Source organism: Leptopilina heterotoma, unplaced genomic scaffold (genome assembly GCF_015476425.1).
Source record: "Leptopilina heterotoma isolate Lh14 unplaced genomic scaffold, ASM1547642v1 Lhet_188, whole genome shotgun sequence".
NCBI classification, from domain to species: Eukaryota; Metazoa; Arthropoda; class Insecta; order Hymenoptera; family Figitidae; genus Leptopilina; species Leptopilina heterotoma.
The window spans coordinates 810,092-824,440 of record NW_025110907.1 but is presented as its reverse complement, the minus strand read 5'-3'; the positions used below and the strand labels follow the sequence as shown (position 1 = coordinate 824,440).

At 26.7% G+C, this 14,349-nt stretch overlaps 2 protein-coding genes across 2 annotated transcripts; one reads left to right on the top strand and one right to left on the bottom strand.

Moving 5' to 3' along the window:
* Window positions 1-222: 222 nt before the first annotated feature.
* On the bottom strand, window positions 223-11,139 carry LOC122500516 (phosphatidylinositol 3-kinase catalytic subunit type 3). The gene is made up of 11 exons (XM_043609473.1): window positions 10,982-11,139; window positions 10,550-10,769; window positions 9,778-9,972; window positions 6,244-6,673; window positions 5,899-5,994; window positions 4,541-5,086; window positions 3,966-4,432; window positions 3,704-3,892; window positions 1,350-1,525; window positions 934-1,008; window positions 223-830 (listed from the first exon to the last, which is right to left on the bottom strand). Exons 2-11 carry the CDS (start codon window positions 10,618-10,620, stop codon window positions 430-432), a joined length of 2,646 nt encoding a protein of 881 aa, XP_043465408.1. The 5' UTR covers window positions 10,621-10,769; window positions 10,982-11,139; the 3' UTR covers window positions 223-429.
* A 129-nt stretch (window positions 11,140-11,268) lies between these two features.
* Window positions 11,269-14,199, top strand: LOC122500517 (serine/threonine-protein kinase rio2). The gene is made up of 5 exons (XM_043609474.1): window positions 11,269-11,537; window positions 11,610-11,751; window positions 12,667-13,045; window positions 13,110-13,394; window positions 13,472-14,199. Exons 1-5 carry the CDS (start codon window positions 11,472-11,474, stop codon window positions 14,118-14,120), a joined length of 1,521 nt encoding a protein of 506 aa, XP_043465409.1. The 5' UTR covers window positions 11,269-11,471; the 3' UTR covers window positions 14,121-14,199.
* The last annotated feature ends 150 nt before the right edge of the window (window positions 14,200-14,349 follow it).

Genomic DNA, 14,349 nt, shown 5'->3' with positions numbered 1-14,349 from the left:
TTTTATTGAAATTTTGAAAATAATTGATTTTGGAGTAAGAATTTTCTGAGGAAAGATTTTATTAAAATTAAATCGAAAATAATTGAATTTCTACGAAGAATTTTGTTAAACATTAAATAATAAATAATAAACAATAATAAGTAATTAGCAAAAAAAAAAAATAATAAGTAATTAGCTAGTAAGTAAATTACCGTTTCAGGAGATTTAAAAGAAGTGCGACAATTTTCTTTTTTACGAAACATTTTATTGAAAACAATTTTTTTATAAACAATAAATTACACTATTTACAATTGTTCTTTTTTTCATGCGCTCACTTGCATTATTTATAATGGTTAGTATAAAAAATTCGATTCGCACGAAATTTATTAACAATAACTTTAAAAAGAAGAAGAAAAAATGTCTTTTTGATTTCTTTTTCTTTTGCTGTTTTTATTTACGCCAGTATTGTGCAAACTTGTGGAATTGTTCAACAAGCGCTGCCATAACGGCAGTGACGGAAAATTCCAGTTGATTTTGTACATAATGTACAGCTTCCTCATCGCTAAGATCAAGTCTCAATTTGTCTTGAACTTTCTTCACGGCTTTATCGGGTTCTAAGGCAATATCCGGTACACTTGCATCGACCATCAAGGAAAATAAGTTCAATATAAGATTCGCGTGTCTTCGTAAATGTAAAAATGCAGTGTAACATTGTTTTCGAAATTCACTGTAATGATCGGAATTAACGCCACCCATTGCCTCAACCATTTCTTTACTTAATTTCATTGGCGGGGGAAATGGTTTTGGATCTCTGCCTAAAATATAGCCGAAGTCAATGTGGAATAGTTTACCTGGAAAAATAATTTACATCTTAAACAAATGAGTAAATTATTTCCTAAGTATTTTTATTTTTTTCATCACTTTCCAACTGGAATTCTTGAGATTTAAATTTACCTGAAGTTGTTAGAAGTAAATTGTCCAAGTGCCTATCACCGACTCCCAACACGTACGTTATTATACAATATCCAGCTGGAAATTTACAAATAAAATTATTTCAACAAAAATTTTATTTTCTTTTCCCCAGACTTTTCAATTTTAGTAACTCAAACAAAATAATAAATTCAATTCTTATAAAGAATTTTAATTCAATTTTTGAAAAAGTTTTTCAATGTTTTAGAGAGAAATGTTATTAAAATTATCTTTAAAATAATTAAATTAAATTCCAATGTTTTATGAATATCTCAAGAGAATAAGATTCCATACACCTTTTTTTAAGATTAAAAATATAAAAAATGTAGATAAATTTTTAATATTGGAGTAAATAAATTCTTTTGGTTGAAAATAGATGAAGGAAAAATAAATGAGCTTACCACAGCTTCTCACATATGTGTCCATTACTTCAGAAGCAACTCCATAAGGCCCAGTTTCAGAGGGATGATGTTTTCTAAAGAAGCTCAATATCGAACCCTCACTTGCCAATACTTCAGCGACAGTCGTCGACTCAATGAATTGCACGAATCCATGTCTTGTGCTCGTCGCTAAAACTCTAAAAATTCCATTATTAATAATTATTCTCTCTCCTCTCCTCTCCTCTCCTCTCCTCTCCTCTCCTCTCCTCTCCTCTCCTCTCCTCTCATCTATCTCTATTTTATTTTTTCCTCCATTCTTTTCTATCAAATTATCCAAAACTTGGACAAACTTCTTTATTTATTCAATAAAAGACTTTTTCAATTTAACAGGATTGCCACGCAACCTGGAAAACCTGGAAATGTCAGGAAATTTTTTAAACCTAGAAATCGAATTTTACTTAAATATTTCAAAATTAATTCAATTTTAAAAGAGTTGCGTTTACAATTTTCATAAATAGAAAAACTTTAAAAGGTTTTAATTTGAAATTTTAAAAAATTTCAATTTTCAATGAATTAATTAAATACTAAAAATTTCACAGCAATTCTATTATTTACAAATTTTTTTTATAAATTCCTTCGCAATAATTCAATTATTTTCATGAAGAATAATATTTTTTACCAGAAATTCAATTATTTTCAATTATTTTCATAAATAATAAAAATCATCGCAGAATTTCAATTATTTTGAATACAATTTTAATGGAATTTCTCGAAAAATGTAATTATTCTTAAAAATTTTATTGTAATTCATCAAAAAAAAAAAAATTCAATTATTTTAAAAAGCCTTCCTATAATTTATGTATTATTTTCAAAAATTTTAATCAAATTCTTTTAACAATTCAATTTTTTTTCAAAATAATTTTAATAAAATTCTTCATAGAATTAAATTAATTTCAATAATTTATCAAAATTCAATTATTTTTAATATCTACGTATTTCAATAAAATTTCGTAAAAGAATTTAATTATTTAAAAAGCAATATATCATTAAAATTCGTCTCAACAATTCAATTATTTTCAAAAGTAATAAAATTCTCCACAGAAATTCAATTATGGTCAAAATTTAAAAAAAAATTCTCGTCAAAATTTCAATTATCTTTATAAATAATAAAATTATTCTTCAAAATTCAATAATTATTTTGAAAAAATTTAATAAAATTCTTGGCAAAATTTCAATTATTTTCAAAAACTTTTCTCAATTCAATCAAATTTTTTTTACAGAGATTCAATTATATTTTTAATGCAATTTTAATCTAATTCCTCGAAAATGGAAATTATTCTAAAAAATTTTATTAAAATTCGTCAAAAGAATTTTAATTATTTAAAAATTTGTTGATAAATTCAAAAGCAAAAAGTCAGTCACTAATTCGAAAATAGTAAACATTTTTACTAATTCAAATTTAGAGAGAAAGTATTATAGCGTGAATTTTTAGAAATAATTGAATTTTGAAAAGGTTTCAAATTATAATCTTTCAAAGTTTAAATTTTTCATACTTTTAACTGAAAATTGTGTAGATTTAATTTTTTTTAAAGTTTAATGCAACATTTTTGAAATTATTTCAAGTTTTTATTTTCTAATATATATTTAATTGAAGAATTTCCGAATAATCGATGAAATTTCGTAAAATTGAATTGTAAAGAAAAGAACTTGAAAATTTTCAAAGAAATTTTTCAAAAATTATTAAAAATGAATGAATAATTAATTTAAAGAATAATTTTAATTAAAAATTCTAGAAAATAATTGAATTGAAATGAGAATAATTTTGATGAAGTTACAGTAAGAATATTCTTATAAAATATAAAATAATGATTTTATCAGTCGGCATCTTTAATTATTTATTATAAAACATGAAGACATCGATTGCTCCGAGTCGAAGACTCGGAGTGATCGATATCTTCATGTTTTATAACAATTTTTTGAAAATTGTTTAATTTGAATTTGAATCTTTTGAAGAATTTTAATTCTTATGGAAAAATAATAATGATTTAATATTTATTCAATAAAGAAGCAAAGGAACATTTTTCTGAGTAATAATTTTGAAACTGATTGAGAATATTCTTTAGAGTCAAGAAGTAAGAATTTTGTCTTGAATTTAATTTTGTCAGGGAAAAAGAAAATTAAATGTTTGTTGGGAACAAATGTAGTTTTAAAAACCTGGAAAAATTCCTTTTTTTAACCTGGAAAACCTGGAAAAAAGTCAGGGAATTTGAAATGAGCAAAAGCGTGGCAACCCTGTTTAAAACTGGAAATCTCAAATTTCTCTTTTTAATTTCTTTCTAGAAAACAATTACCAAATTGATTATTTTTTCACTAACCTGTACGGAGTTAGTTTCAAGTCTAAATTCTCTCTTCTCAACAGTTTATCCATTAAGGCTATTGTTTGCAAAATAAGTTGATCCTGTCGTAGATCGTCTCCGTGCTTGAAAATTGCAATATATTCGCTGTTATCCGTCGTGAGGAAAGTTAATTTCGACGGCATTAGGGCCGATTTAAAAAGACTTGCCCTTGAAAAGAAAAGAAAATTAAAATTAAAATAAAAACACAAAAAATGAAATACCACAATTAAAAATTACTCACTTTTCCGGAATAATTCCTTTTATACAAATCTCCGGATCCAATGGAAATGGAATTGGTTCGAAATTGGAGAAATTAATCTTAAAAGCCGGATCGGGATCGGCGAGTAGTGCCTTGAGTCGATCGGTCTTACGCTTACGATTACCACTCTCGCGTGCAACATTCTTAACAAGCGATACCAATTGATCGATGAAAATTTTTTGCCGCTTCAAAAATGCCCGTCGCTTTTGCCAAATTGCATTTCCCCTTGCAAGTGCATTCGAGAACATTGTCATTACTGTTAAATACATTTCGCGAACACGCGTATCCTGTTTGACAGTTATTGCCGGATCTGGTTGCTCCTCACATTCTATCGACAAATACCAGTAGAAATAATTTGCCAACATTGAATTTTGGCAGGCTCGAGTTATCAGAAATGATGCCAAATCCATTGGCTGCTCCTGATTCGATGACAACTGCGATTCTGTCGACTGAAATTCAGTGGAAAATAATTTAATTATTGCGAAGAAATGGAATATTTATTTTTTTTTACTTTTGATAAAAAGAAAATTATGAGTAGAAGAAAAAAAAATGCTCACTGTCGTTATTTGTGTCGTGTGAGACGATGTCTGATCTTTGTCGAATTTCTCATTCTTCTCAATGTCCTTGTCTGTAACTAGATTCTCACTTGCGGCCTTAATACTCTCGAAATCCTCGTATTTCAATGCCTGCACTAGTTGAAGTAAATAGAGCATAAGATCATCGTCGGGTGCATGATTTAATCGACCTATCGCGTATCTTCTGACAGCGGGATAGGTAAAAGCTGGTCCAAGAAGTTCCAAAGCATCCTCTGGATCTGGTGGCGCCCACAATGAAAGCATCTCCAGTGCCTGACGTTCCTCGCCAGCGACTTTCCAATTTACACATTTCACAAATTTTGTCAATGCCTTCTTTTGCGTCGACAAATAAAAACGAAATTTCCATATTAAATCTTGTTCCTCCGTTGATAGTGTCTTTGTCGGCGGATAAGATAATATTGTGTTCAATGCATCGCGCACATTTGACGTTGGTTTTAATTCTCTCGTATTCCCACCACTACGCAAACTGCGTGCCAATTTATGATGTTTTGCCTCCACCAGATTTTCCTTTAAAAAAAGCAAAAAATTTAAATAAATAGAATATTTAATGATACAAATAGTTGCTCACATTTTTTAAATTGTTTTTTTTTTTCAATTAAAAAAAACAATTTACAAATTTTTTTCATCCAGAAAAATATTTTCCTATTTTTTTCAAATCTTTCCTAGTTGGAATTTTTTTTTTCGTTTTTTAAAATAAGTAGAAATTTAGAGAGAATTTGAATTTTACGAGAGGGCTTGTCCGGTTTATTTTTTGTAAATAAATAAAAGAAAATAACAAAAAATTACCTGACTGGAATTATTACATCGGTACACATAATAAAATTCTTTCACTTTATCTTTTGGTGAATCTTTGAAAATTGTTTTCACGAATATGACAATTCTTCGCGCAATGTTAGACAGCAATGTTTGCATATTAGTCAACCATTTAAACATCTTACTTTTACTTAAAAGCAAGTACGGCTTCAGATTAGCTTATAGGTCGCAGTCTATTTTCTTACAAATTGCTACGTGTCTTTATCTCTCTCGGCTATATACCTTATCATTTAAACGAATGTCAGCATTTATTTTTCTTTCTTTGTTTTTCAATTCATATTTCTTTAAATTCTATTTTTCCTTTTTCTTTTTCAAATAGAGAAAAATAACAAAAAAGCCAAACAAGAAAACTTTTTTTTATATGTAATAATGAACAATTTTGTAAGTTTCTTTTTCTTATATAATACATTTTTTAATTTTTAATTTTTTTCCTCTGGAAAGAAATTCTTTTTTGTCTTTTTCATCAAATTCTATTTTAATTCAATTTAATTTGAGAAATTACTTACTTGTAATATTTCATAATCTGGCAATGTAACGACGTCTGGTTGCGATCTATGTTGAACCACTTCATCACCATCTTTCTCATAATAGACAATTGAATACTGTTGAGAAAATTAATAGTGAAAATTAATATTGAAAATTGAAAAAGAAAATAAATATCGGAAGTTAATATAAAAAATTAATATCGAAAATTTAATTAGAATATTAATACAAAAAATTACTATTGGCAATTAATAGAAAAATTTAATTAAAATTGATTCAAATTTAAATTTTCCTCTAAATATAATAAATTAATAAACAATAAAATTTTCTCCTGAAAATAAATTCAGAGAGGGAAGGAGAAATTTTACCGTAACACCATCCATCGTAACTTCGGGAAATTCGACCATTAGATATAAATATTCGGAGGCGCGTTTTTCGCGTTCATTTATCAATTCAATTTCACGGAATGTTAAACGATCGAGCCAATCGATTTTACTCATTTGTCCATTGCGATGTTTCTTGGCGAGTTTCGCTAAACGTTGCATTTGCTCTTTACCATGATCACGAGCTTTGCCAGGCGTTGCCGTTAAATCGCAACCATTCGCCTCAATTCCAGGCCAAACTTTTAAATCCAACATGCCCTGACGAAAAACTCCATGTTTACCGAACAGAGAAATTGTCGTTCCACCAACTGGTATTTGTTGACCTGGACCAGCGCAATCATACAATGTTATACATAATTGAGCGTCTCGCGGTAAATCTGAATATGATATTGGCAATGTCACCCACTGGTTCCAACTGGAAATTTAAATTAATAATAAATTAATGAGAGACACTTTTTCGTTCAAAAAAAAAACCTTTCCCTAATCAAGTCAATAAAAAAATAAATTAATTGATTAAAAAATAATATTTACTTTGAGAATTTTCAAATAGGTACATTTGTTTACAATTCAATTTTACGACATTTCCATTATTTGGAAATTCTTCAATTAAACATATATTAGAAAATAAAAACTTTAAATAATTTCAAAAAAAAAATTCAATTAAACTTTTTCCAACAAATTACTTCTGCAGAATTGTTAAATTAAAATTTTCAGAGATTTCAATTTGAAACCTTTTCAACCTTTTTTTTTTACTTATTTCAAATTCCCTAACTTTTCCAGGTTAAAAAACGGAATTTTTCCAGGTTTTTAAAACTACATTTGTTGCCAACAAACATTTAATTTTCTTTTTCCCTGACAAAATTAAATTCCAGACAAAATTCTTACTTCTTGACTCTAAAGAATATTCTCAATCAGTTTCAAAATTATTACTCAGAAAAATGTTCCTTTGCTTCTTTTTTGAATAAATATTAATTCATTATTATTTTTCCATAAGAATTAACATTTTCAAAAATTTCAAATTCAAATTAAACAATTTTCAAAAAATTGTTATAAAACATAAAGATATCGATCACTCCGAGTCTTCGACTCGGAGCAATCGATATCTTTATGTTTTATAATAAATAATTAAAGATGACCGACTGATAAAATTATTGTTTTATATTTTATAAGAATATTCTTACTGTAACTTTGTCAAAATTATTCTCATTTCAATTCAATTATTTTCTACAATTTTTAATTAAAATTATTCTTTAAATTAATTATTCATTCATTTTTAAGAATTTTTGAAAAATTTACTTTGAAAATTTTCAAGTTCTTTTCTTTACAATTCCATTTGTACGAAATTTCACCGATTATTCGGAAATTCTTCAATTAAATATATATATTAGTAAATAAAAACTTGAAATAATTTCAAAAAAGTTGCATTAAACTTTAGAAAAAATTAAATCTACACAATTTTCAGTTAAAAGTATGAAAAATTCAAACTTTCAAAGATTATAATTATTGAAACCTTTTCATAATTCAATTATTTCTAAGAATTCACGCTATAATACTTTCTCTTTAAATTTGAATTAGTAAAAATGTTTACTATTTTCGAATTAGTGACTGACTTTTTGCTTTTGAATTTATCAACAAATGTTTAAATAATTAAAATTCTTTTGACGAATTTTAATAAAATTTTTCAGAATAATTTCCATTTTCGAGAAATTAGATTAAAATTACATTAAAAATATAATCGAATCTCTGTAAAAAAAATTTGATTGAATTGAGAAAAGTTTTTGAAAATAATTGAAATTTTGCCAAGAATTTTATTAAATTTTTTCAAAATAATTATCGAATTTTGAAGAATAATTTTATTATTTATTTATAAAGATAATTGAAATTTTGACGAGAATTTTTTTTTAAATTGTTGACCATAATTGAATTTTTCTGAAGAATTTTATTACTTTTGAAAATAAATGAATTCTTGAGACGAATTTGAATGATTTATTGCTTTTTAAATAATTGAATTCATTTATAAAATTTTATTGAAATACGTAGATATTAAAAATAATTGAATTTTGATAAATTATTGAAATTAATTTAATTCTACGAAGAATTTTATTAAAATTATTTTGAAAAAAAATTGAATTGTTAAAAAGAATTTCATTAAAATTTTTGAAAATAATACATAATTTATAGGAAGGCTTTTTAAAATAATTGAATTTTTTTTTTGATGAATTATTATAAAATTTTTAAGAATAATTACATTTTTCGAGAAATTCTATTAAAATTGTATTAAAAATAATTAAAATTCTGCGATGATTTTTATTATTTATGAAAATAATTGAATTTTTGGTAAAAAATATAATTCTTCATGAAAAAAATTGAATTACTGCGAAGAAATTTATAAAAAAAATTTGTAGATAATAGAATTCCTGGCAAATTTTTAGTATTTAATTAATTCATTGAAAATTGAAATTTTCTAAAATTTCAAATTAAAACCTTTTGAAGTTCACCTATTTATGAAAATTGTAAACGCAGCTCTTTGAAAATTGAATTAATTGTGAAATATTTAAGTGAAATTAGATTTCAAGAATAAGCACAATAACTTTAGAAAACAATAATTTTTCAGGATTTCGATCAAAGTTTCCTGACTTTTCCAGGTTCTTTCTAAAAATTCACGCTATAATGCTTTTAATATTCAACTATTATCAAAAATTCATTTTAAAATCAATTTTTATTAGAAAATTCAATTATTTAAATACAAAAGTAAATGATTTTTTTAATAATTGAATGTTTCTCAAAATTGAATTCTCATACAGAATTTTATCAACAAATATTTAAATAATGGAATTGTTTTGTCGAATTTTAATAAAAAAACTTTTAAGAATAAATACATTTTTCGAGGAATTCGATTAAAATTGTATTGAAAATAATTCCAATTCTTCAATGAGTTTTATTTTTTATGAAAATAATTAAATATGTGCGTAGAATTTTCTTAAATTTTTTTTTAAATAATCGAATTCTTTTGAAAATTTTTTGAAAATAATTGAATTTCTGCAATTGATTGTAACTTCTCCAAAATTCAATTTTTTTTAGTATTTTGAATTAAAATTCTTCTATAAATCCATTATTTTTAATGGTTAATTAAATATATTAAAAATGTAACTAATTTGAAAAGAATATATGAATTATTAAAATTTTTAATTAAATTCATTAAAAATTGAAATTGACACAAAAATTGAGAATTTTCTTATGAATTCTAAAATTTAAATTTTTTCCAGTACTTTTAATAAAAATCCCAATTTTTTTTTCTGACCTGTGGCAACTCTGTTTTAAATGTCCTTTGAAAAAAATCGTCCAAGCCTGTTTTATCTAAATTGTTTGAATTTAAGCAAAGCTTTTAATTCTGAAGACCGTTAATTTTTTGTCTAAATAGATATTAAATAATTGTAAACAAATAAAATATGAATAAAATTTCGTAAAATCTTTATCTAGTCATTCCCCTTTTTTAGGATTTATAAAATTTGCTCTTACTTCCATCGAGATGTAAAATGTTTATAGGCCGTGTGAACAGGTAAGGCGAGAGCTCTTCCGCCAGCCCAAACTTGTAATGAGGCTGCTAAATCACCTTTACCACCGCTTGCTCCATATAAACCTGAATATTTTAGCATTGGATCTTGCAATAATTTGTCATATTCGGGTCGTTGCCTCTTTCCCTCGAGTGTTCCTCTATAAAAAGAAGATCGAAAATATGTTAATTAATTTTTAAACACTAATTTATCCTTTCTCTCTCTCTCTAAAAAAACACTTGCTCTATTAATTAAAAAACAGATAGTAATAATAAATACACTTTCTCTTTTATTAAATATTTAATTTTTTATTACTTTATTCACTAATAATAATAATTAAATAATTAACTATTTTAATTTTTATTATTTCGACTATTTCACTGTTTATTATTTCGACTGTTGTAATTTTTACTATTTCGATTGTTTTAATTTTTACTATTTCGACTAAATTCTAATTTTAATAATGTTAATATTCTTTTAATTTTAATTACTTTAATTAATATTTTGAAAAAAAAATTGCGCTCTGGGAGAGAAAAAAAAGCAAATAAAAGGGGAAAAAACATAATTTATTACGCAACGTTGAGAAGAAAATTCTCGGTTCAAGAAACTAATTAAATATTACAGCCAAACACAAATATCCTTGTATCATTTGTTTTTACTAAAAAACTAATTTTCAACACAACTGTATGGAAATCTTTTCCAAAGAGGATTATCATGAATCTAAAAATATCACTTACATTTTTATTTGTATTCTTGTCTCGAGAGATGAACTGTATACGTAAAAGAATTTATCGTTCACGTCTTCCATTGTTCGCCTCCTAATAAATGATTCTGGCAAATTTCAACTGCAAGCATATCTATTTTATCACCACAAAAAGATAATTAAACTCGAGTTCTTAATTATTTTGTGAATACATTTGTTTTGAATACATTTTACGTCCCAATCTCACTACGTCACTGCAAAAAAAAATTAATAATATCAACTTTCCTCCTTTATTCTTTTTTATTTATATATAGGTATAAATGATTATTATCTTTTCTATTCTTATAGTTCATTCAATATGTTATTTTGACTATTGTTTTCTATACTATAAAAATTATGTTAATCTAATTTATAGTTGTAGAATTATTGGGGAATGCACGAATTGATGATATGGGATAAAACGTACCATATTGCTGGGAAATGAGTGTATTTATTTGAAAAATTAAGACAGATTTAAAGAAATATTTTTAATATTTTTGAAGGTTAAAAAGTTGATTGTTATGATTGTTATGATGATGCTAGCCCAGCATAAGGGCTGATAAGGGCAGTCATCTACGTCACGAATGTCAGTGCGGGGAATGTAGAATATTGTTACTTAAGGTGCGTTCAGACCTCTCTGCGACTAAGCTGCGACTCTGCCTGGACAAGAGAAGCGACAAGTTCTATGAATTCGCCTTCTCGTTCTCGGAATTAAAAGGCTCATAACCTAAAATTTCCCCGCAAGTAAAGTTCTTCATGTGCGGTAAACATGTGTTTATAAAATTATAAAACTACAATCTGTAGATTGTAAAATTAATATTTGACTTGATAAATTAATAGTAAAAAATTTATTCATTTAAGAAGAAGAAAAAAAAATTTATTAGAAAGGAATCAAGTAACTTTAATTGGATACAAAAATGGGGAAGTTAAATGTAACAATGTTGAGATATTTAAACAAAGATGACTTTCGTGTTCTAACAGCGGTAAGTAATTAAAAAGTTTGTCATTATTTTACATTGTAGTATATTGTTAACTTTTTTTTTTTATTCTTGTAGATTGAAATGGGAATGAAAAATCACGAATTAGTGCCAGCTTCACTAGCCGCACAAATTGCAAATTTACGTCATGGCGGTGTACACAAACTTTTGCAAGAACTTTGCAAACATCGTTTATTAAGTTATGAACGTGGAAAACACTGTAAGTGTTAAATAATATAATTCTCGCTAAAAGCAAGCGAGTGTTTAAACTCGATTGTTTTAGCGAGAAAATAAAAATAAACCAACAAAGAAACATAGGGTAGTTGCACCAGTGAAAGAATTGACACCAGTAAAAGAACAAATTGATTATTTATTACGATATTTTACAAATTATAACTTTTAGCACTAAAAAAAAATTATTTTTTAGTTCCTTATTTCTTCAAAATATAGTTTATGATAAAAAAATAGATTCAATATGCAATTTATTTCTGAAAATAATTTTTTAATGTTTTGGTGGGTTATGAACATGCCAAATGAATGAAGCATAAACAGAAAAAAAGGTTACAAGATTCAGGTGCAATTAAATTATATTTCTGGTTGCGTAATTAGGAAAATATTAATAATAGTAAGTTGCAAAATTGTTTCAGAATATTTGTAGCGCTTTTCATATAATTTTTGTTATTTTTAGACACTGTATTAATATAAATTTGATTTGTTCTTTCACTGGAAAATACAACTGTTCTTTTACTGATCAACATTCTTTCACTGGTAAAATGGACATTTTTAAAAATAAAAAATATCGAAAGTATACATTTCCTTAAATGTTCTTTCACTGGTGTCACTATCCTATAAGAATGTTGACACACATAAAAAATGACAACAGACATTAATGAAAAAAAAAAATTTGTATAAATTTATAGAAAATTAAACTCTACGCAAGAAAATATTATAATTCAACTCCATTTAATTCAAAATTAAATAATTATGTTGAATTAAATGGCGTAGAATTTTATTAGAATTTTCTAAAATAATTTAATTCATTCAAGGAATTTTGCTAAAATATAGAAAATAATATTAAGTCTTTTCGAAATCTTTGTCTGAATATTTTAAAGAAGCATATTTTTTATTCTTCCAGATGACGGTTATCGTTTAACGAACGCTGGCTACGATTATCTGGCATTAAAAGTTCTCGCTGCACGCGGTATCGTTGCATCTTTCGGCAGTCAAATCGGCGTCGGAAAGGAATCAAATATTTACGTTGTTGCCAATGACGATGGCACACCTTTAGTGTTAAAATTACATCGTCTTGGTAGAACATGCTTTCGAAATATTAAGGGTAAACGCGATTATTTCCAACACAGACGATCGTCATCTTGGCTCTATCTTTCTCGAATATCGGCGACCAGAGAATTCGCCTACATGAAGGCTTTGGAGGAAAGAGGTTTTCCAGTTGCAAAACCAATAGATTTTAATAGACATTGCGTTATTATGGAGTTGGTCGATGGTGGACCACTGTAAGTAACTTTTGCACAACTTGTTAATTAGTAATTTAGTAATTTTTTATTTGCATCATTGCAGGTGTAATGTACATGAAGTGGAAGATGTTGAGGGTCTGTATGACGATCTAATGAATTTGATTGTAAGACTCGGAAATTATGGTGTGATTCACGGTGATTTTAATGAGTTTAACATTATGATAACAAATGAAGGAAAGCCAATTGTTATCGATTTTCCGCAAATGGTTTCTACTGAGCATCTTAATGCTGAACTTTATTTCGATCGAGATGTTACTTGTATAAGGGATTTTTTTAAAAGAAGATTCGGCTATGAGAGTGAAATGTTCCCCACCTTTAAAGATCTTAGGTAAGTTTTTTGAAACTCGAACTCTGCCAACTAATAAATAAACCATTAACTTTAAACTATAAAATAACTTTTTGTAGTCGAGAAGATTGCATGGACGTGGAAATAAAAGCAAGTGGCCTAACGAGGCAGATGGAAAAAGATTTACTCCTCGAAATGGGTATGGACTCCGAAAAGTCTGATGATGGCGACGAAGAAAAAGAAGAAGCTGAAGACAATGATGATGATGATGATAACGACAAAGATGATAAATTCGAAGACGCAGTAACGAAACAAGACACTGAAGACATCGATAAACTTCGTTTAGAAGTCGATGAATTATGTGAAGCGGGTTTTGGCCCCAACTCTAAAAATCAAATAATCAAAGCTGAGGAGCAACTCTCTAAACTTTCGATAGAATCTAAAAACCATAAAATTCAGAAAGAAGAGAATTCAGTGGATAATTCGAGTTCAGAAGAAACGGACGATGTTCCAGAATTAATATCATCGAATAATCAAACATACGATAGAGATTTCAGTGAAAGTAAGAGTGTGAGAAGTTACACTTCAACTTCGACGATTGATCCAAGTGTTATTAAAAGCAGAACTAAAGAGGCTTTAGTAAGAAGAAATAAAAAGGGTTCCTGTCGAAGAGTATTAGTGAAAGGTGAAGCGAGTGCCACTTCGAGAAGTCGAAGAGAAAGCAGAGACACAATTAAACAGTCCACAGGAATTTGGGGCTGGGAATGAGTCATTAAATTCAGTTTTGTTTCTTTTTATTATTATAATTTAATATTTACGCGAAATATATATTCTTATCGTTCTTAAATTCTCCATTTATTCCGCACTTTTTAGAAACATTCAAGAATTTACTTACAAAGTAATTTCTTACTCGGATACTTATGACTTTTTTTTGACATTTTTCAATTATTTTTCAAAAATTACGCCTTTTTTCGACTTATTTTCAAAAATTGCGACT

What these genes read in the sequence shown, in the direction of transcription:
- LOC122500517 (XM_043609474.1), top strand. Translation starts at nt 11,472, where the DNA reads ATGGGGAAGTTAAATGTAACAATGTTGAGATATTTAAACAAAGATGAC. An exon ending in TTATGAACGTGGAAAACACT is followed by an intron (nt 11,752 to 12,666) that starts GTAAGTGTTAAA and finishes TTATTCTTCCAG; the next exon opens with ATGACGGTTATCGTTTAACG. An exon ending in TTGGTCGATGGTGGACCACT is followed by an intron (nt 13,046 to 13,109) that starts GTAAGTAACTTT and finishes GCATCATTGCAG; the next exon opens with GTGTAATGTACATGAAGTGG.
- LOC122500516 (XM_043609473.1), bottom strand. Translation starts at nt 10,620, where the DNA reads ATGGAAGACGTGAACGATAAATTCTTTTACGTATACAGTTCATCTCTC. An exon ending in ACACGACACAAATAACGACA is followed by an intron (nt 4,433 to 4,540) that starts GTGAGCATTTTT and finishes ACTGAATTTCAG; the next exon opens with TCGACAGAATCGCAGTTGTC. An exon ending in CACATATGTGAGAAGCTGTG is followed by an intron (nt 1,009 to 1,349) that starts GTAAGCTCATTT and finishes GTAAATTTCCAG; the next exon opens with CTGGATATTGTATAATAACG.